Source organism: Chlorocebus sabaeus, chromosome 17, assembly GCF_047675955.1.
Source record: "Chlorocebus sabaeus isolate Y175 chromosome 17, mChlSab1.0.hap1, whole genome shotgun sequence".
In the NCBI taxonomy this organism is placed as follows: domain Eukaryota; kingdom Metazoa; phylum Chordata; class Mammalia; order Primates; family Cercopithecidae; genus Chlorocebus; species Chlorocebus sabaeus.
In genome coordinates, this window is record NC_132920.1 from 53,604,241 (window position 1) to 53,625,674 (window position 21,434).

At 39.3% G+C, this 21,434-nt stretch overlaps 1 protein-coding gene across 2 annotated transcripts; it reads right to left on the bottom strand.

Moving 5' to 3' along the window:
* Positions 1–1,932: 1,932 nt before the first annotated feature.
* Positions 1,933–19,868, bottom strand: KLHL31 (kelch like family member 31). Of its 2 annotated transcripts, none has more exons than XM_007972222.3 (3): positions 19,633–19,868; positions 8,099–9,303; positions 1,933–6,346 (listed from the first exon to the last, which is right to left on the bottom strand). In XM_007972222.3, the coding sequence occupies exons 2-3, from the start codon at positions 9,268–9,270 to the stop codon at positions 5,614–5,616; spliced, it is 1,905 nt and encodes a 634-aa protein (XP_007970413.1). In that variant the 5' UTR covers positions 9,271–9,303; positions 19,633–19,868; the 3' UTR covers positions 1,933–5,613. The 2 variants fall into 2 exon arrangements, with proteins under 2 accessions (XP_007970413.1, XP_072862177.1); XM_073006076.1 differs by lacking the exon at positions 19,633–19,868 and adding an exon at positions 18,316–18,698.
* Positions 19,869–21,434: the final 1,566 nt, after the last annotated feature.

The following is a 21,434-nucleotide window of genomic DNA, read 5'->3' on the forward strand; positions in this document are numbered from 1 at the left end:
GAGTTACAGCCTAGGCCAGAAGCACAGTGCTGAAGCCTGAAGAGGGCAGAAAAAAAAAATCCCAACCACTTGTTTCTGCCCTCTGACCTCCTTCTGATACCTCCCGTTAGATGAATAAAATGTGCAGCCAAAGAGCTTGAGTCTGGATGATGTAGTCCCGAGGGGCGGAGCACAGAGCAGGGCAGAGAAAGACAGAATATGATCAGGGGCATGAGGCTGGGAAATAATTATGTCTAATGAACATTTGTTAAACAACAAAGGATTCTTTTGGCATACAGAATTTTCTTTGCTACTCATATGCAGAATTGTAATGAAATAAATCATTTTTCAGTTTGGAACTCTGCAATAAATGGAAACGTTTCATTAATATTGCAGAATACAACTTGAGAGACAGATTACCACCATTTAGCTTCCTTCCCCCTCTTTCTTTCAGGAATCCTCTTCTGTTAATGGGGATTAAGAACAGATGCGTGTAGGTCCTCTTTTAGACTCTACATGTGTTCTCTTCTCCCCAAATTGTCATGTGTTGGGAACCTGCTAGTATGGCTAGAGTGGCAGGAATTAAGTCACAGATGTATAATTTTCACTCAACATTCTTTTAGAAGAGGTTAGATCAAGAAGAATTAAGACGATTCCAGAAACAGAAGAACAAGGAGACCCAGGGAGGAAGGGGTTGATTTGATGGCTGTTGGGAACCAGATTTGTGCAAACACTCAAGGCTGGCAGAATACATTTAATACATGCTCTTGACCTGTAAAGGCACTGAATTGAGAAAAGTTTCTGCAAGAGTTGTCTGGGCTTGTTCTTCAGAAGGAAAAAGGCAAGGTATAATAAGGGAGCTGAGTACATGTCTTGTCACCCAGGAAAGGGAGAGGAGAGCGTTGTTATGGTGTGTTCAGAGCCAGAGCAGTGTGGCTGAGGGGAAGCAGTGTGACTGGGAAGCTCCTTGCTCCTTTGATAACCAGGTATGAAGATGACTAGCCATTCATTGTGCAGAGACAATGCTATATGAAAACTTTACTTTTCCTCCTGGACATGAAGACCTTTTTCATAGCTCCCTTTCATCTAAGTAGGCCGGATGGCTGTTCTGGCCAAAGAGATATAGATAGAATTCAGCACAGTGCTGAAGCCTGGAAAGGGCACAGATCTTGTCTATACCTGGCCTAGCAAAAAAAGATCCTGCTTAGTTTCCCACTGTAACTGAGAGTGGAGACATCCCCAAGATTGTTGTGGGAGGCCGTACAAATCTGTAGGGAAGCTTGGAGTAATGTGGGAGTTTAAAAAAAACGCAAAGAAACTCTGAGGCATCTGGCTGGTATGCTCAAAATTTGGAATGTGGCACCATTTGTTTTGTGTTTGAGGCTAGTCTATTTATATGATTACCGGGCTTGGAGAATTTTAAGAAAAACACTGCTGCCATTTAGAATTTCCTAGATTTGATGGCCTCAACTGAATGTTATTATTTAAGTACTAAATTAGATCAAAGGTTGAGCATCTTATGTTGATTACATTTTACTTGCTCATTTGGAGGGGTAAGGTAGAAGAGAAAGGCTGTAAGGGCTTGTCTACACAACAATGGGATTTTATTTCCTAAAACGTTTTGTTGCAAATGATGATGCACCTGTGACAAGCTGGCTGTGGTCAGGGTGGAAATGGGAAGACAAACCACACTTAACCTATGACTTCTAAATAGTCAGGGCTGAACTAGACCAGAGTTGGGCTTTTCTCTGAGTTACAAAGCAAGTCTCTATTGATGTTTTATACCTTTTTCTTTCACTAGTCTTCAAGCTGTTGAAACATTTTTTCAATTACTTGTCATTTGTTGTTGTTTTGTCTAGGTGAATCATCATGAAAACTAAGTAGAGAAAAAAAACAAACACCCCAATCATCAGAGAAAGGATATTTCAAAACTGCCCATATTTAGTCATTGACTAAGGTCTTATTGAATGCAGCTTTATTGATAGTGATGAGATTACAAAATAACACTGCATACATTTTAGTTCGTTGTTCCTTACATAGTACCAGAATGTTTTAAGCAAATGAAATTTTTTTTTGCCAAAATTTGCTGAATAAATAAAAAGTTTTTAAAGAATATCCAAGACAAATAATTTATTTCAAATTCCCTGAGAGGGCAAATTAAATGGTCTTTACCCAACGAATGTGCTGGAGGGTAAATCTTTAATATTTTAGAGTGTTTAATTCTCATAATTACCAATAGAGCACTGTTTGGAAAATTATGCTGTAGTTTTTTTGGCATGAAAAGAAATACTGAAAAGTAATTCCTTTTAATGCTGCCTTGTGCTGGAGAACCTATTCATCAGTGGCTGGAATAGGGATCTAGCTCATTCAGAGATTACATAAATTCATTTGGTTGTAACTAACGGAAAAAAATTAATGAGGTGATTTTAGTTTCTTTCGCCTAGTAACTTGGATGAGTTCTGAAGACACTTGGTCAGGATAACTATCAAAAAAATAAAATTAAAAAGTTGACCTTTCAGAACATACATATTTCCAGGTAAACTTCTATTTACATGCGTATTTGTAAAATACACTTACTACAACTGCTGCTCTACCTTAAATCATAGAACCATTCAGTACTCACTTTCTTATGGCATCAATTATACCTCCTCACTCAAACACTTCACTACCATCTAATCATCTTTTAAAATTATACAAATCTGTACCATCACTGTCCTTCTATTCAAAACCATTCTTACAACATACGAAGTAAAAGTAAAATTCATTCAGTGCACTGAAAGCAACTAATGCATCAGGGATGACAATTTGGCACCAAGAACCTAACTAAAAATGGACAAACTACATTAAAGTTTGGCTTCCTGCAGACATTCTCATCAGGTCTCTGGCCCATTCGGAAAAAGAGAGCTTGAATTTTATTATTTTAGCTGCTGGGTAACATGTAATTTCTCTGATACATTGAACTGATGCTTTTATTTGATCACAGGACTCAGACGTTACAAAAATAACAAGTCATTTTCTTTAATAAAAAATAAAAGGAAGTATATGGTTGGGTCCTAAGATTCTGGAGAGTAATTGAATGTAAGCTTAAAAACATACTAAATATTTTCCACTTGGGAAATCTGGAGAAACTAGGTTTCTAGCAGCAACTGCTTCAATAGGTGGTTTAAAGAATATGTTTCGCTTACACATGAAAGGGGACACACATTATTTTGATTCTGCATACTTTTATGTCTTTCAATTGGCAATGCAAGATGTTCCAGGATATGAAACTTTCATCAACCCTTACATTCCATACTCCTTGCCAGTGTGGTATGTCAGAAATTCCAACATTCCAAATTCATATTGGTCTTTATTTTCCCAACTGTTGAAGCAGAAGATGGAACAGCAACGTACCTAAGAATCTGGTAAGCTCACATATGTGGATTTTCTGAGTTTTCAGATAAACAATGCAGAAAATAAGTTAAATAGTAATTTAAAATGATTTATCCAGCTCTAACATGTCTCCAGTTTCATCTCTAGAAAGCCACTGCCAAGTTTTTGCACAATCTATTTTATCAAGCTTTGATAGACGAAAAATCCTCTAGTTTCAGTATCTCTTCTCATTATTCCATCATGTAATGTTACAACTGATTGATTCTCATTTCATTTCAAGCCCTAGGTCCTCCTTTTCATACTTCTAAGATGTCAATGGGAACACATCTATTAGTGTGCATCAAGGAATTACATCTATTTGCCCACTTATGATGTGTAGTCCACAATAAAACACCTTTTCTCTAAAAATTAACCATATACTATAGGCTTCTCAGTTGTATGAGTGTGTGCGTATACACACATATACATACACCAAGGCAATATACCATATCCACATACATCAAGGTAAAAGATTCTTTGTGTGGGATAAGGAAACAGCCCAGTGCTTTTACATTAATAATGTCTTGTTCTTAATTTACAGCATTTGTAGCCCTTACCTGAGTGTTATCATTAAATACCCAGAGATTGAACTTTTCATAAGGGGCAATGATATAAAATTGTTCCACAAAGTGTACTATATGAACCACTTTTCACAGTTCAGATAACATATTTTAGAAATAAATATCATAACTCTAGCAACAACCTATCTACACAAAGTGGAGAGGATGAGATGAATGAAAACCAAATTATATTTCCATATAACTCATGTTCAATTCCTAAATAGCTTGTTTTATTTTTCAAAATCCAATTGCACATAACCCATAATTGATAGGCCACTTCCTCTCCAAAACAAATAAACTGTCAAAGAATAAAGTGATAAATTATAAAAAAGGAAAATATGTATCATTTACTACAGTCATTCCCTTCCCCAAAACTTGGCAAACATATAAGAAAAATGCTATCAAGTGGATATACTTTGATTATAAATCCAAAGCTAATTTGGAGCAGATGAGATTAATAAAAATAGGACAGAATGAGCATATATTTTTATATATGTGAGATGAGTGTTTGATTTTTACTTAAGAAATCAGGAGGATCCATATGAAATGGGAAACAATGGCATTTATCAACAGGAGAACCCATTCATCCAGTTACTACCAAATCTGCAAATTCCAAATGTTTCTTTCATTCTTGTCTTACAAAAGATTGGGGCAAATAAAATTATTATTATTAGTTGTATAAATTTCAGGCTCTCTAAGCTTCAAGCTAATGGTCCTTAGGGACATAGTTTTATTTGGTGATCTTTGCAGGGCGTACATTAGGGCCAAGGTTGCCTTTAACCAGGTTGGTGTAGCTTTTACGGCGAGGGTAAGGCTCCCAGGGTATGTGAAATTCTTCTTTAACAGAGGACAAGGGATAAAATGCAAATCCTTCTAGTTGAAACAACCACATGACTTAAATTTACACTATAAATTAAATGACTCAAATCAATTCCTTGATTGAGAGCAGGATTTTATGGTAGAGAATAAACTGGGGCCTGAGGCATGGAAAAAGAGAAATGTCCGCTAACGCAAAGGTTATCAACTTTACGGTCCCTGGGTGGAATCCCTATTCCTTTTCGGTCAGATCTTGTTTTAAGCTTTATTACGTTGTCATGGGATATCTTTCAAAATCCTTTACTCAATCACATTTGGGGGAAAAATTGCGTTGAAATAGAGAATTAAATCTTAAGTCTTTACGTAGATCGACAATTTCCATTTTTAAATAAAATCTATATGAATATCTTCAACTTCCTAAAGAAAAAAGAGAGAGAGGAAAATAAACTTTTGAATATGAAATCACTTACATAAACCTCAAGTGTACTAAAGTGTAGAGGAAAAAAATCTCAAATGTGGGTGTAACCGCTATACATTTAGGAAACAGGCCGCCTTGGAACAGTGCCTATAACGAATTCCGTCTGCCACCCAGTGGCCGCTGAAATAAATTGTTTCTTTTGTTGGCCATAGCCCTGTATTTTGATTAAAAAAAAAAAAAAAAAAAAGGCAGAGGTAGATTATGCCGTACCAGGAATTTAAAGCCATCAGGACATGTGCCTCGACATATTTTACAATACAATCAGTGTAGTAAATGTTAAATATTTTCCTTTTCGCGAACTCAGAGGTTAACCACGTGGCTCTATGAATAAATAACGTATTCTTTCTGCGTCCCTGCATCTACCTGGGCTCAGATACTGACTGGCACAGAAGATACCGAACTGGCCCGGGATTCCCGAGTCACGTTGTTGGGCATCGAGAGGGTGCAGCAGGACACGCCGACGGTGGCCTCGGGTAGCTCGTCGTCCTCCGTCCACTCGTTGAGCTCGGGGCTGAAGCACTGGATGCACTTCTTGTACTTCTTCTCGCCCTCGTTCCAGCCCCCGACCAGGTAGGCGCGGCCGTGCAACGCCGAGACGCCCGCGGTGCTCACTCCCACCTGCAGCGGCGCCGCGTAGCTCCACTGACCGGTCGCGGGGCTGTAGCATTCCACGGTGAGCACGTCCACGCGCTCCCCGCGCGGCCCTAGCTGGCTGCCGCCCATCACGTACACTCTGTCGCTCAGCGTGACTGCGCAGTGCCAGCCCCTGGGTGTGCTCAGGCTCGGCAGCTCCTGCCACGAGTCGCTGGCCGGGTCATAGGCGCACACAGAGCGCGAGTATGCGTTGGCGATGTAGCCTCCGGTCACCAGCACGCGGCCGTCTGCGACCGCGCTGGCGTGGCAGCAGCGCGCCACCTCCAGGGGCGTCTTCGGCTGCCACTGATTGGTGGAGGGCACGTAGCACTCCAGAGAGGCCAGGCTTCCTTCTGCGTTGCGGCCGCCCGCGGCATACAGGAGCCCGTTGAACACGCTCAGGCTGAAGTGCGTGCGCTTCTGGTTCATGCTGGCCAGGTGTATCCAGGTGTTGAAGCGGGGATCGTATCTGGAAATGACAGAGAAGGTGTAACAGCTTTGTCGGCGGCAGCTGGGGACCCCATGTTACTCCGCAAACCATAGTGGGAAGCCTGACACTACCCCTGCAAGGAGGCGAGGACCTGGTCCAGCTCCTCACCTGGAGGCTGGCGTTTCTCTCTCAGCCAGTAAAAATGTGTGACACTTGCTAAAGACAAAGCAGGCATTGACTACCCCTCGCCCCCGCCTTTCCTCCGTTTATAAGCACTCCCTTTATGGGGCCGCTTGGAGAAGAGCCCACAGAGACTGAGCTTTCAGCCCCCGTTTCCTCTATATTCAAATACCTATCATACAGCGAGATTTATGAGATGTGCACATGGGGGAGACTGGGCATTTGTGGTGATCAGAGGAGGGCAACGCCATATTAAAGTCAATTCTGCATATCTTCAGATGCCAGCCATTCCCAGCTCCCTCTCACTGTTTAAGATACGAATTGACTGATTGGATTTCTCCATTTCTCGCAAAACCCTTATTTCTACACCTCTCTTGGCCATTGCGACAGTAAAGCCCAAGCCACTCAACAAAGTCTTCTCCTGTCTGTTAGACTGAGAGCAATGGAACTCATGTCTAAAAGTATCATCAAAGGCTTAACTTTGGATACTTTTCTATTTTCCAGCACTTATTGGTAGAGAAGACTTTTTAGTTTAAGGATAAATATATATATTTTTTTTCAGTGCTTGGAACTATCCATGTATAAGCACTGAAATCAATACCTCAAAAAGCGACTTGAGTACTAATAGGTGTCTTTTCAGCAGGAGGAAAATAAGCATAGTGAACTGATGCTTTCCTGTTGACATAGTTCAGACATATTGTAAATACAGAACTCACTCCTTCACTCTGATGTTCGTCTTTGTCCCATGTAACTCCCAAATTAAACTTAACTATAGTTACAAATTAAACACTGAAAATCAGTTAATTGTGTTCTTTTCAATGCATACACACATAATGGAATAATAAAGAATATTTTTCATGAAATGCTACACAAATTTTCAGATCTTGCTCATTAGTTATGTTTGACTTCATACTACTACCATGATATAAGCATAATTTTCTGAACATTTCATATAAATGGAAGTTTAATTTTTAATCATAAATATATAAAATAATATGGCATTTGAATTCCATTTTTCTGAAGGATGTGTTTTACTCTTTTAACCTTTTCTATATGTGTCAACAATATTGACACATTTTCTGTTATCCGGTTTTCAAATAAGTATTTCAAAAGAATTAGCTGCCACAGTTTTAGTGACCTCATTCTATTTGCCAATTATGAATTTGACAGTTGTCAGTAGTAGTCACTTAAAATAAATTTTGTTTTATTCTATTCTTTTTTACTACTTAGTGTTAAAAACTAAATTTGTACCTAATTTCTATCAAAAATCAGTATATTGTGAAGAGTACCCAACTAGAAATGAGTAAATGTGAATTGCCGCTTACTGGTGTTATAACTTCTCTGGGTATCAGGTTTCTCATATGTAAAATCAGAATAATTATATCTTCCCCGCCCACCTCACAGGCTTGCTTCAGGAATCTATAGTGCAAAATATATATGAATGCACTTTATGTAATATAAAGTGCTGAACATACGTAAGGTGGCATTACTATTATTTTTGATTTACTAAGCCAATGGACTAAGCTAATAAGCAAGATTAATTTACTTCTATGTTAGGGCTATTTCCCTATAATATTGAACCATTTCAGTTCCTAATAAAAGATCAAGTACCTGCAGAAATTGCTGACTGCATGCTTGGCTTGATTTCTTGCATCATTCTGGTCTTCACCACCGGCTACATAAAGAAATCCATCCATCACAGCCACACACTGATTAAAACTTTTGGCTGGCATTTCTGTAAGCTTGCTCCACCCATTTTCAGGGTCTCTATACAAAATGTCTCTGCTAAGGGACTTCTCAGTAAGGCCTGGGCGTCCCCCAACGGTGACGAGGACTCGGCAGCCGCCTCGGATTCTTGTTCGCCTAGATTGTAATGTGTTTTGATGATATGGAAGCAAGTGGTAGTTCATAGCATCTACGAGAAGTTTGTGACAATCAGCATCTTGCATCATTCTTGGGACGGATTGAACATAATTGACCAGGTCTTGTGCAGAGATGGTACCAAAGCGAATATTGCTCAAAAGATCTGCAGCGTATTTTACTCTCTTTTGGTCAAATTCTAACCATTTCATTGCAATCTGGAATGCTACTATCTCAGAAGGCAACTGTAAGTCATCATCTATAAGAAGTTCATTAATTTGTTCAAATGTAAGTTTCATAAACTGATCCGATTCTGCAAATTCAAGGAAGTTATCCCGAATAAATTTCTGGGCTGCTGCTTTTGCATTTTTTAGGGAGTATGTTTCAGCAATATTAACAACATACATGCAGTTCTCAACGCTCATCTCCCGTATCAGAAAATCACTGCACATCTTTACAAGAGTATGGATCTGAAGATAAACAGCGGCAGAAATAATGCTTCCTATTGTATACAAGGAGAGAGTGAGCTTTCCAGTGTAGGCATAAGCAATGACAGTGGCCAGGCCTAGTGGTGAGATATCATTGAGATCCACCCTCTGAGTTGATGGGTCTTTTTTCAGGATGTTGTAAAAATACTCACTGCATGAAGCCATCACTGACTTATGAACATCAAAGGATTTGGTTTTGGTACCAATGACTAAGTCACATAGGAAGTTCTCCTGCCGCATTTTACTTAAACCTTCCAAGAGGTTGGGGCCATAAGAAGCATCTGTTAGTTCAGAAGAAATGCAGCTAAGGCCATTGCCTCCCTCTAGGAGCCCATTCAAAGCATTCAGTTTGTTTAGGGGGCTATCTTCTACGATTATAGTCATCTCATTGATATCTCCTTTGTTCTTTTTGACAATCTTCTTTTTGGGTGCCATGTTGGCAAATACACTGTCACAGGCAAGAGTTTGCTAAAAAAAGAAAAAAAAAAGGCATAGTTTTATTTTAATTGTGCTTTAGACTTTGAAATACTACACTGAGAAACCTTTTCATGAGATAATAGTTTTCATGGCATAAAATAGATTAATTTTAAAAAATAGATTTAAAGACATATTAAACTAGATGTACGTTTTACAGATAGGTTACTTCAGCATGAAGCATTGAAGACAATTCTAGGAAGATTTATGTTATCAAATGAAATCTCTCCATAACTGTATTGCCAAGTAATTATACAGAAAAAGTGACCACATTTTCTTTCTTTCTTTTTCTTTTTCCTTTTCTATTCTTTTTCTTTTTCTTTTTTTTCTTTTTGAGACAGAGCCTCTCTCTGTTGGCCAGGCTGGAGTGCAGTGGCATGATCTCGGCTCACTGCAACCTCTGCCTCTCGGGTTCAAGCGATTCTTCTGCCTCAGCCTCCCAAGTAGCTGGGACTACTGGTGTGTACCACCATGCCCAGGTAATTTTTGTATTTTTAGTAGACATGGGTTTTCACCATGTTGGCCAGGCTGGTCTCGAACTCCTGGCCTCAAGTGATCTGCCCGCCTCCACCTCCCAAAGTGTTGAGATTACAGATGTGAGCCACTGTACCCAGCCAACATTTTCTGATTGAGCTATATAGTAGAATAGTAGTTAATTATCATTTAAAGGGTTTAGTTTACTCTCATGAAAAAGTGAATTATAAACACTCCGAAGATTTTCCTCAGTAAAATACTAAAATTGAGGAATCGATACGAAATATAGAAAATATTATTGAAAGATTATTTTATTTGCAGTAGCAATGAAACCTGTTGTATTTTAAGAGATATACATACTTGACTCGAATTTAGTGAGACACGTGTGATAAGTACTATCAGATTTTGCCAGAGGATTTAACAGAGAGGGACTCTACAGTCCCATATGAAGAGATGGATGTCAATTCAGTGAAATTTTAATTGCTACCTCTATAAGATATTTTTTCTTTTTGGAAATTAATAAAATGATTTCAGAGTTTAACTGAGGGAGTGAGTATAAAATAACATCTAGGAATATTGTTTAAAAATAAAGGAATTCCTACCAGATGTAAAAAATTAGAGGAACTAAAAATTTTGGATCAGGAATAAAAAGAAATTCAGTGGAATAAGATAAGAGGTCGAAACCTATAAACTCACCAGAACAAAATAAAGGGTAGAAACCCGTATATGTGTGTATGTGTGTATAGATATATACAGCATATATGTGTGTGCATATTTATATATTTATATAGTGTATGTGTGTGAGTATATATATTAGGATAAATGTGGCATTTAAAAATCAATGGGCAAGAACTTGTAATGATAGCATTAGGTCAACTGATTTCCTACTCTATATATTCACTAAAATAACTTCCAGATGAATTAAATATCTAAGTAACATATACACATACACAAACTTACATCAGTCAGAACAAGCTAGGGATCTTGTTTTTGTTTTTGGTTTTTTTTTACATCTTAGGGTAGGGAAGGCCCTTCTCAGCTGACACAAAATCCAGAAGCCATAAAAGGAAAGACTGAAATATCAGAATATAGAAAAATAAAAACATGAAACAAAACTGACTCTTTAAAAGGCAAGCAACAGACTGGGAAAACAAGTATTTTTAACCTTTTGTTTTTTGAGATAGGGTCTCATTCTATCACCCAGGCTAGAGTGCAGTGGTGTGATTTTGGCTTACTGCAGCCTTGACTTCCAGGACTCAAGCAGCCCTCCCACCTCAGCCTCCTGAATAGCTAGGGCTACAGGTGCATGCCACTATGCCTGCCTATGTTTTTTTGTATTTTTTTTTTTTTTTTAAAGAGAATGAGTTTCACCGTGTTGCCCAGGCTGATCTCAAACTCCTGGGCTCAAGCAATCCACCTGTCTTGGCCTCCCAAAGTGCTAGGATTACAGGCATGAGCCGCGTTGGCCAGCCTAATCTGATGATTTCTTTGGTGCAAATATACTCATCATGGCTGATTTCAAGCTATCAACTGCTTAACAATCAGCTTGCCAAATTTCTGAAAATTCAACAATCAGCTCTTGTGAGCCAGTGTAAGCCAGCTCCAACATAACACTATGGAAAACTTATATCAAAACAGGTTTATGCTAATTATTCAACAATTTTCTCTTTTCACTAGCAGTAACTCATGTACATCTTTCCATAGCAGTATATGTATAAATCCACCTCATTCCGTAAAATCGGTGCATAGTTACACATAGTAAGGGTATATCATACATTGTTCAACTATTATCCTGTTGATAAGCATTTATGTATTTTGGTGGTTTACAATTTTTTGTTTTTGTTGTGTGTGTGTATGTGGGAGGGGAGGGGTGGTGTGTGTTTTAAATCCCACTGTAATTTTATCCTGAGGGGTAAAACTCAGCTTTGGCTCTCCTTGAAGGGTTATCAATTTGATGGGTGGTGTATGTGTTAAAGTAATTTTGTAGCCCTTCTATTGTATTTGCTTCTGTTCCTATCCATGCAGAAGAAGAGCAGCAGGTAGGCAGAAAATAGAGATGGTCTATTTCTTTTCCAGGGCTTTTGTTTTCTTCTTTAAGCTCCAGTTATCATATTCACATTTATATTTTTTACAAGACTATAGCACATATATCCTTCATTCTTTTTTTGCAAACAATGCAAAATGCGTCCTTACCTTGTGAAAAGAGATTATGAACCCACTATCATTTTAATGCTCAAATGTATTAATGTATGTGTTGAGTGTCTCCTTGTTGGCTTTTCTGGGAGAAACTTTTGCATATTTGTCAGCAAGCGGTTATCAGATATCCATCTTGGTGTGGGCAGCACAGTGCTGGGAACGATGGAGCAGTACAAGATGTAACTTATATTAGAGAGACAAGACATGGCGAATGTAAAATATTAATAAGGAGCTAGGTAAGCATAGCAGAGTAAATTTTGGGGGAAAAGTCCTGTCTGTGTTCCTGGAAGAACTCCTGTGGTCCATTTTTTTTTATTCACGTAGATACAGAATTTGTAAATGCTCATTGTTTAGAGGAAATCCTGAGTCTGAGGAGTAATCTGAGTGCCTCAAACTGAAATGCGAAATATTCTGTTATTAATCATTAAGATGTTGTTTCATAAGTAGCATGTAAGGGTCATATTTAAAATATTAATTACTGATAAAACAGGACATCTACTAACCAGAATGGATTCAGGCCACAGTGCTGGACCTGGGTCCCAGTGACTCCCTAGGGTACACTGTGTAATTCTTCAGTTACTGGATAATAGACCCAGGAGAGGGTGGCAGGGTGGGAGGGACTCAGAGAAGCTCAGGGCAGTAGCTGTTTGGCTATTTCAATTTGTTTGATATACACATAGTATTTACAGAGAGATCTTAATATTTTAGCATACTTTCTGATCCAAATGGAATTAAATTAGAAATTAATAACAATAAGTTGTCTAGGAAAACCATTTAATTTTCAATATTTGAAAATTAAACAATTTCCTTTTATATTATCCATGAGTCAAAAAAGAAATCACAGGAGAAATTTTGATAATATTTCAAATAGAATGACAATGAAAATATAACATAAATACCAATTTTACTACTTATCTGCCATGTGACTTTTGATAGATTACCTAGCCTGATAGATTACGTAGCCTCTTACAGTGTCCATTGACTTAATTCTTAAGAGAAGATAATAATAGTGCCTACCTCTAGGGTTGTCAATGAAAGCCTAATGAGGAAATGTCTGTAACAGCATTTTGCAGAGTACTTGACAAAAAATGAATGTTCAAAAAAATTTGAACCATTTTCATGGCAAGCAATAGCCTTTGTTAGTTGTCTTTGGGAATAAAGAAAGGAGCCTGTTTAAGCTTTAGAGTGAAGTGAATCAGAGAAAGCCACCACATCATGGACAAGCAGTCATGAGGAGCAGGAGGCAATATGGGACAGTCACATAGTGACTCAGAAAAGAAGTGGCAAACAGCAACCAAGGGAAGAGTTCTGGAACATGTAAATATTTCTATGAGATTTTTTAAAAACGCCAGGGAGAGAAAGGGAATACATACAAATACACAACCTGAGAAATAGTTTTTCATTTTGATAGGTCGGGCTAACTCCAAAAGTTCAGAAAACTTGGAGCATTTGGTTATAGGTTAGATGAGCAAAACAACAGAGTACATGGAACAGATTGTGTATCTGGATTTAAGGATTCAAATAAAAAGGACTATTGTGGTGGGGTGGTGTTAGAATGGGAGGTTTTGCAGATAACACAAATCTTGTTGGGTCTTGGTAACTGAAGGGTTTTAAAGAGCAGCATGTGTAGGAGGGAGAAGGTTATTAGAAGTAGAGGAAATGTTTCAAGTTGAAGCAGGGAGGCGTGACTCAGCCTGTCACATGCATTCAGAGATGGCTGAGGTCATGAGGGAGATAGTTGGGCACGTAATGTTCGGTCAATACATATAGGAGGTTGGATGCTAAGAAGGCTTGAACCTGATAAATTCATATGCAGTCCGGAAGGACTAAGAAATCTCCAGGAAGAGAGAGCGCAACTTGAGGCTAGATGAAATAGTGAAATCAGTAAAAGCTCTCTCTCTCTCTCCATTTTCTTTCTCTTACTTCCTATTGATGGCTTCTCTTTCCTCCATTGCCTGACCTTCATGCTACTCCTGGTGTTCCCATTGTTGACCCAGCCCTGGCCTGTTCCACTCACGGGAACGTCCATGCCCTTCTTTTTCTTTATATTCTCTTGCCCTTGTCCTATTTCTCTAAGACCCCTCTGGGTAATACATTAGCTAGTCTGACAAATGAACCAAAGCTAACCAGTTAATGGGCAGATCTACTCTTTTTCCCAGATATGCATGGTTTTTGTTTTGTAAATAAGTGTCCTTCTATGACTCACATACAAATTTCTATCAGAGTAGCCTTTGTAGAATACATATATTCATATATCTGTACTGACTTGCTGAATATACCACATACATTTCAAGAGAATTTGTATTCTGCAATTGTTGGGTATAATGTTCTATAAATAGAACATCTATAAATAGAACATTATAATCAGGGCAATTGATAATGTTGTTCAGGTAATCTATAACGTTACTGAAAACGTATAGATAGATACACACATGCACACACATATGTATTTATATATTTTTTTTAATTAAAAGAAGTCTTTTAGAGCCTGTGAAATCACTTTTTAGAGGTAACTGGCTTATTTAGCTTTCTCCAAAGTGGGGAGAAGGAGAGGAACAGGCAGTAGACCATTTAAGAAACTTGAAGTCAGGCTGGGTGCCATGGCCCACTCCTGTAATCCCAGCACTTTGGGAGGCCGAGGTGGGTGAATCATCTGAGGCCAGGAGTTCAAGACCAGCCTGGCCAACATGGCGAAACCCTGTCTCTACCAAAAATACAAAAACTAGCTGGACCTGGTGATGTGCGCCTGTAATCCCAGCTACTCGGGAGGCTGAGGCAAGAGAATCACTTGAACCTGGGAGACAACAGAGGTTGTAGTGAGCCAATATTGCACCACTGCACTCTAGCCTGGGCAACAAAGTGAGACTTTGTCTCAAGAAAAGAAACCGTTGAAATCAAAGCCTGCAAGCAACTTTCTTGTGGCCAGATTTTCCTATCTATACTCATAAATTCAGTCTTTCTTTAGAGCTACCATGATATCTCATTGCCGGGTCTGTAACACATAGGTAAGGTTGTCCACCCACCCACCCAAGTGTTCTCACTCTGTGCCACGCTCCTCCAATAAGGACACTGCTGCAGATCCTTCAGAGGAACCAGAGGATCAGGATCATTGCTTTGAAGCTGAGCAAAGCTCTGATGTTGACTTCAGGGCTGCAGAGTTGTTCATTTGTTCCTATGTCCTAACAAATGCTCTGCCTGTGGCCCTGCTCCTGCATCTCCCAAAGCCACTGCTTTTCTCAACTTGAGGAGAACCGTGGTCAACTAATAATTAATAAGCTGCATCTTGTGCTGCAGGCCCTGTTACAGAAAAGACTAGCTCCCTCTTTATGCGGGATCAGAAATCAGAGGCTAAGTTCTCATGGGGCATACAGGAAAGGCTTCAACAAACTCTCCAGGCCCCTCACATTGGAGCCTTTCTGGGTACAGACACAAGGCATGTCACACTGGGTGCAAACAAACACACACCTGCCTAAACACGCAGCACACCACTTGATGAACCAGGATTTTTCCACAATCATGTTTAAGTTAAGAGCAAGGGCAATCTTCAAGGAAAGAAGTCATAAAAGGCCAGCAAAGTAATATATATGCACAGGAAAGGAAAGTGGAACAATTTAATTCACTTCCATTTACTAATTTGGTCATAGTGCTGGGCTTTGAGGCTGATGATATGGGCTAATAGATGACTGGAAAAAAATTGAGTATTTTTAAAAACATATTATCCAGTAACCAGGTCACATGTGAACATGTAGTCAGAGCAATTCCTACAGGAACTCTCACTGTTTTTTCCTACAGTGTTACCAATGTTCACTGTGCACTCCTAGGTCATCATCAGTGAGGGTCACAATGACAGTCAAATGTGGCTGTGAGAAAGAGGTGTTACAAAAATGAGTGACATGTATGTGTTCATATATAGAGTATAACTTACACGCTGAGCAATACATTTTGAAACATTCCATTCTTTTTGATTCAATTAATACTTTAACTTTGCAAAGTTGGATGAGGGTTTTACTTACTCTTTTTTTTTTTTTTTTTTTTTTTTAAGCTCTCTCTCTTTCTTTCCTTTTTAACAGAGTGAATATCTTGTTGTCAGCTGCTCAGGGCGTCCCAAGCTGGGTAGCCAGGGCCCAAGCTTGGTAGCCAGGGCTATCAGCCAGGATATGATTACTATACCCTAGGGAGGGCTTTGACTCGGATTATGGTCTGCATGGCAAGGCATGCATCTTTGCTAAACTGCCCGTGGCTGGGAGAGTGTAAAGGCCGTTTCTCCATTTTTCCTAAACCACAGCAGGCTTGGTTCTCTCTGGCTACCTAAGGGGGGCTCTAACACATTGCCTTTTGGGATCAAAGGGAGGAAGAACTTTACAAGCTTCTGCCAGGACTGTTGGTGGCTTGCACTTTTCACACTATTCCTACCATAGTAGGAATTCTGGAAGGAGGAGCAGGTTTAGCCACAGCAGCTGAGGTTGTGTAATGGGATGAATAGCTATTTGGAGGCACTGCCAGTCCCTTCCCTTTTTGGGTCAAAGAAAAGACTTTGCACAGGATGCAGAGGGTTGTAGAAGGGTCCCTATGCTACTGGAGTTATCCTTTCATTCTGTGGAGGAAGCCCAGAGAATTCACCTTCCCTTGCTATGGACTCCACAGTCTCTCTCCCTCTGCTCTATCTGCTATCACGTAGAACAGCCTCTTGACTACCCTGGAAGAGCTGCCCATTAGAAACTGGGCAGAAGGGTAACAGAGAGGCAATTCCACACTCCCCTGCCCATGCCCACTGCAGATCCTGGCTCTTGGGCCATTTCTAGTGCCATGTATTCAACACCTGATAAGCAGCTGGGCAGAATTACGTAAATCATCACATTTTTCATCATCTTTTCTATTTGCCAAATTTACGTATATTAATTCTTAAATATACATCATCAAGCAGGAATCTGTGTTATGTATTTAATGTAAATTGATAACTCCATTTTCACCTTAAAAAAACAGCTATATAGCTAGTGTTTATTAATTGAGAGTATACTACATGCTGGGCCCTGTAAAGTATGTTAAGTACTTTACATAATTTTAGTTTTAAAATTTAAATATTACAGATATCCTAAAAGTTAGGTTATATTATGTTCATTTTACAAATGAAGAAATTAAGAATCAGAAAGAGTAAAAAAGATTTGTCCAAGATCACATAAGTAAGTGTGCAGTGTGTGCTGGGGCAAAAATTCAAACCCATGGAAACCCTGGCCCCCTATATTGTCTTCTTTAAATCCAGGGTAGAATAAAAACTGTAGTAGGTTAAAAGTTAGCTTTTTCTACCATGGGAGGATAGAGACAGTGCAAGGTACAGCTGGTGTCTATAAAATTAAAATTTTGTTACGGAGAACATGAAATGGTTTGTTCTGGTTCCAAATACTGGAATAAAAGAGTTACCTTTTTGAATGTAAAATAAATTTGTTTGGGGACACATCGATCCTGTGGATTTCTTTATCCTATCAAGGGTAGTAAGAACGTGAAAATCCAATAGGTTAGGTAAGCCAAATAAATAGGGACAAGGAGGGCTTGCATGACTTTGTTTATCAGATAATCAAGCACTTCCTTTACAAGTATCAGATTGAATATGAAATTATCATTTTTTGTTTAAAAGCAAATACTTTCAATTTCATATGGTTCCACTTAGCTAGAGGCTGTGCCTAACTTTCTCTATAAAAAATACAGACTCTATGCCCAAAGTTAACTACAATTCTATTCTCTAAGGCTGGATATAGGATGCAAGGACACAGTACAAAAGTTTTTGTTTGGGTTTTGTTGAAAACTTTAGTAAAATGGCTCTTTTTCTTTCCTAGTATTTTGTGTGTTGGAGGGAGAGGAGGTTAGAAATTGAGTTTTTAATCATCATAGAACTGAAAATGGGTTTTGGTGTTCATTCTGCTCTAACCGCTTGATAGACCTATGTCAGAACGTCCAACCCATCAGGATTTCAGTTTAATCATCTGTCAAACAAGGAGATGCATTACTTTTGCTTCTATAATTTTGCAGAGAGTTATGAATACACAGCTGACTTTCGCTGTCAGAATTGTCAAAATCTGTTCCTACATCAAATGTCCCTTTAATATGGCCTTCCATATCTCTAGAATCTACTCTTTATCAGATAGGGATGAACTGACTGAGACAAGGTTTCTTTACATGGGATCTATATGTCTGGGTCTGAACAGCTAGATTTAGCAAATAAAAATACAAGATGTCAAGTTACATGTGAATTTCAGAGAAACTATGAATCATATTTTAGTATAGGTATGTCCCAGGCAGTGTTGGAGACATACTTATACTAAAAGTTGATGTGTAGCTTACCTGAAATTTAAATGTAGTTGGATGATCTGACTTGTACCTGGCATTCCTGATCTGGGTTGGGTATCAGGTGAGTCCATGAGTCCTGTGGGATAGTCTGAAACATACTGTGTGCATATGTTTATGTGTACTTTCCACATAGCGGGCTCTGCATTTTCATGAGATCCATAATCCGAAATAGATCCAAAATGACTGGACTGAGAATAATGCTGCCAAGCTCTGGCACGTAATTGGACCCTTGTCTGTAAGTGGGCAAGTCCATGTGAAAGCATGGCACTTAAATTCTTCCCGGCCCCAACTGATCCCAGAGGAAGGCCCCCAGAATAGGTTACAGAAAAGAGTTGTTACTTTATATTTAAGAACATTTTCCTTCCCACTGCCCTGCACCCATGCTTCCTGGGAGAGCGTCCACAACAGGGCAAGCTGAAAAGCCATGTGTGCTAAAGTGTCACTGTCACTCTCATGCCAGTATGAACTGGGATCCCAGAATGTCTTTTTGTCAAAGGGGCGAATCAGCTGCTCCTGCTCCCTGTCCTGGCCACATTCCTATCACTGCATCTGTCGGGGCTCATCAGCCCTACCTCCAGGAATAGAAACCCTCCTGGCTTCTGTCGCTTGCCATTTTAAGTCCAGCTTCGGGGTGACGGGGGTGGGGGGTGGTTTTCACTTTACCATTACACTTCCAACATGATTTTAAATATAAAATATATGTCAGCATAATGACATGTGCACATTTAAGACAAATACCTATTTTTTAGCCAAACAACAATTTCTTTTTTTCCAGAAAGGATATTTCCATTTTGTCAACAGGTTATATTTCTGGGAATTCAGAGTTGTCCGATATCTGTGCTACAGATTTAGTTAAAACTGGTAACATTTTATCCAAACTGATCAATACCAAATGTTAAAATGATTCTTGATAAAAATAAAGATAGAATTCTAAACTTTGTGAACAAAGCCTAAGAATTTTCTCTCCTCCTTCTCTATAAAGTAGTGAAAGAAAAATATATCTTAAGCTTTAGAGATTTAGAATTTTTGTTAGAAATTACAGGTGGTTTTACGTTTATAGCGCATCGCTGTCATGCATTTCTGTTACTGTGACATTCTCCTAACACACTACATTTCTCAGATTTCAAAAAAATGTTTTCTGTCTCCCAACTTCAGATTAGGGACATGAACCACCTGACCCAGCTGTAGACTCCCTTCAGTAAAATAGCTCTACAACCACAAACACTCAGCCCACCGTCTCCCACCCACACATCCACACACACCCCAGGATCTAGAAGGCAGGAATTGGAGACTCTGGTCCCAGCTCCTTACCCTTCTTGGGTGAAGTGGCAGGTCAACTGGAGATGATGAAGTTTTAGCAGGAGACTCCTCTTGGGAAGGGATCTGTGGAGACAGAGAGAGGGAGAAGGAAAATCCAGTGGGGAGCCACCAGCAGCCACCTGACAAGACCCGACTGCAGCAATTTTTAGAGTGACCCTTTGCCGTCCCACTGGATAAGGCAGGCCGAGCCTGCGCTTTGGCCGGGAGCACAGCAGCGAGCGCCCTCCTCGCCGTCTTTGGCCTTCAACTCTCCGGGCCAGCCAGGGGCAGGGGGCGGGGCTCCGGTTGGTGGAGAGGGGTTGGGTTTCTTGACCTGACCGGCTGTTCAAAAACAATAAAAAAAAAAAAAAAAAAAAAAGAAGGAAAGAAAGAAAGAAAGTCAAGAGCTCAATCAACCTGTGTGAGAGGAAAGAAAATTAACTCGATGGGTGTTTAATTGTTGGAAGCAGGGATTCTAGTAGAGTAAGGAGAAGGGAAGGCTGTGGATTAAAAATTAGTTTTTGGAAAGGTAATTAGCCTGGTCACCTATGGTCTTTTGACAAGATAGTGGTTATAAATAGCCTGTTCTTTATAAGAGGAGCACTTATCTACCAGACATGGTACTTTCTACAGCACCTCACTTGTGGTTCTAACATTATTAGGTTCATTTTATGGTTTAATAACGTGAGGTTTATGGCTAGCGATTTTCCCGTGATCACAGAGAGGTCTGAGATTAACACACACACTAGTACACATGCAGGTTGGGAAACATCTACCTTGGCAACACTTCATGAGAAAAAAAAATTTAAGGATTGTAATTGACTAAAAACTTTTAATGGGCACCAAGGGTGTGAAATGGTTGCTTAAAAAGTTAGCATGATATTAAGCTACAATAATAGAAAAATAGTTCATGGAAAATAAATGTTCTAATTATTCTTCATTAGTCAGACGATGTGTTAAGCATTGCTTTGCCATCTTGGCACTCTGAGAACTTACTCTTCATCCTACAGAAGATGACTGGAACAAAAAAACTTCAGCGGCGGTGCATGTTGGAAACATCTGAAGAGAAGTATGACAAAGAGAGGAATTTTAAGATAGGTGAGACTCCTGAGAGCAAGTGTTGTGGGGGCTGTTGTACAGCAAGAGGATTCAATCAAAATTTCTGTAGCCTAAAATGTCAAAATTTTTAATGTGCAGTAATTCCGGGGAAATACCTTAAAATAAAGAAGAGTGCAGATAACAGCTGGGTTCTAATGATGAAAATGTCAGCCTTGTAAAAGAGCCAGTTCTCTATAATTAGAAGGGTGGAAGTAAAAGAAGTTGCAGGACTGGTGTGACATTGAAGGGACTCTGTCTCTGGCTGGGGGCTTCACTGCGTCATCTCTGATATCTTTCCGACTCTAAGGCTCTTTGATTCTACATGTACCGGTCTCCAGTTCACCTGAGACTCTCATTTCACTGGATAGCATCTGTCTATTGACTACTTCTGTTGGAATTCCCACCAAGTTTTTCGTAGGAAAAACTATTTTGATTTTTTAAAAATTCTTTGCTTCCACCCGTAGATCTCCAGCACAGAATGCGCTGGGAGTAAATCAAAGAAGTTTATATTATGGTTTGCTTCTAAGCAATTCTACTTGGTCCCACCTCCTTGACTCAGGTAAAGGGTCAGAATATTCCATCTTTTTTTTTTTTTTTTTTGTAGAGACAGGGTCTCAGTATGTTGTCCAAGCTGGTCTCAAATTCCTGGTCTCAAGTGATCTTTCTGCCTTGGCCTTCAATCTTGTTTTATTATAATAAAAATCAGCCTTATATCA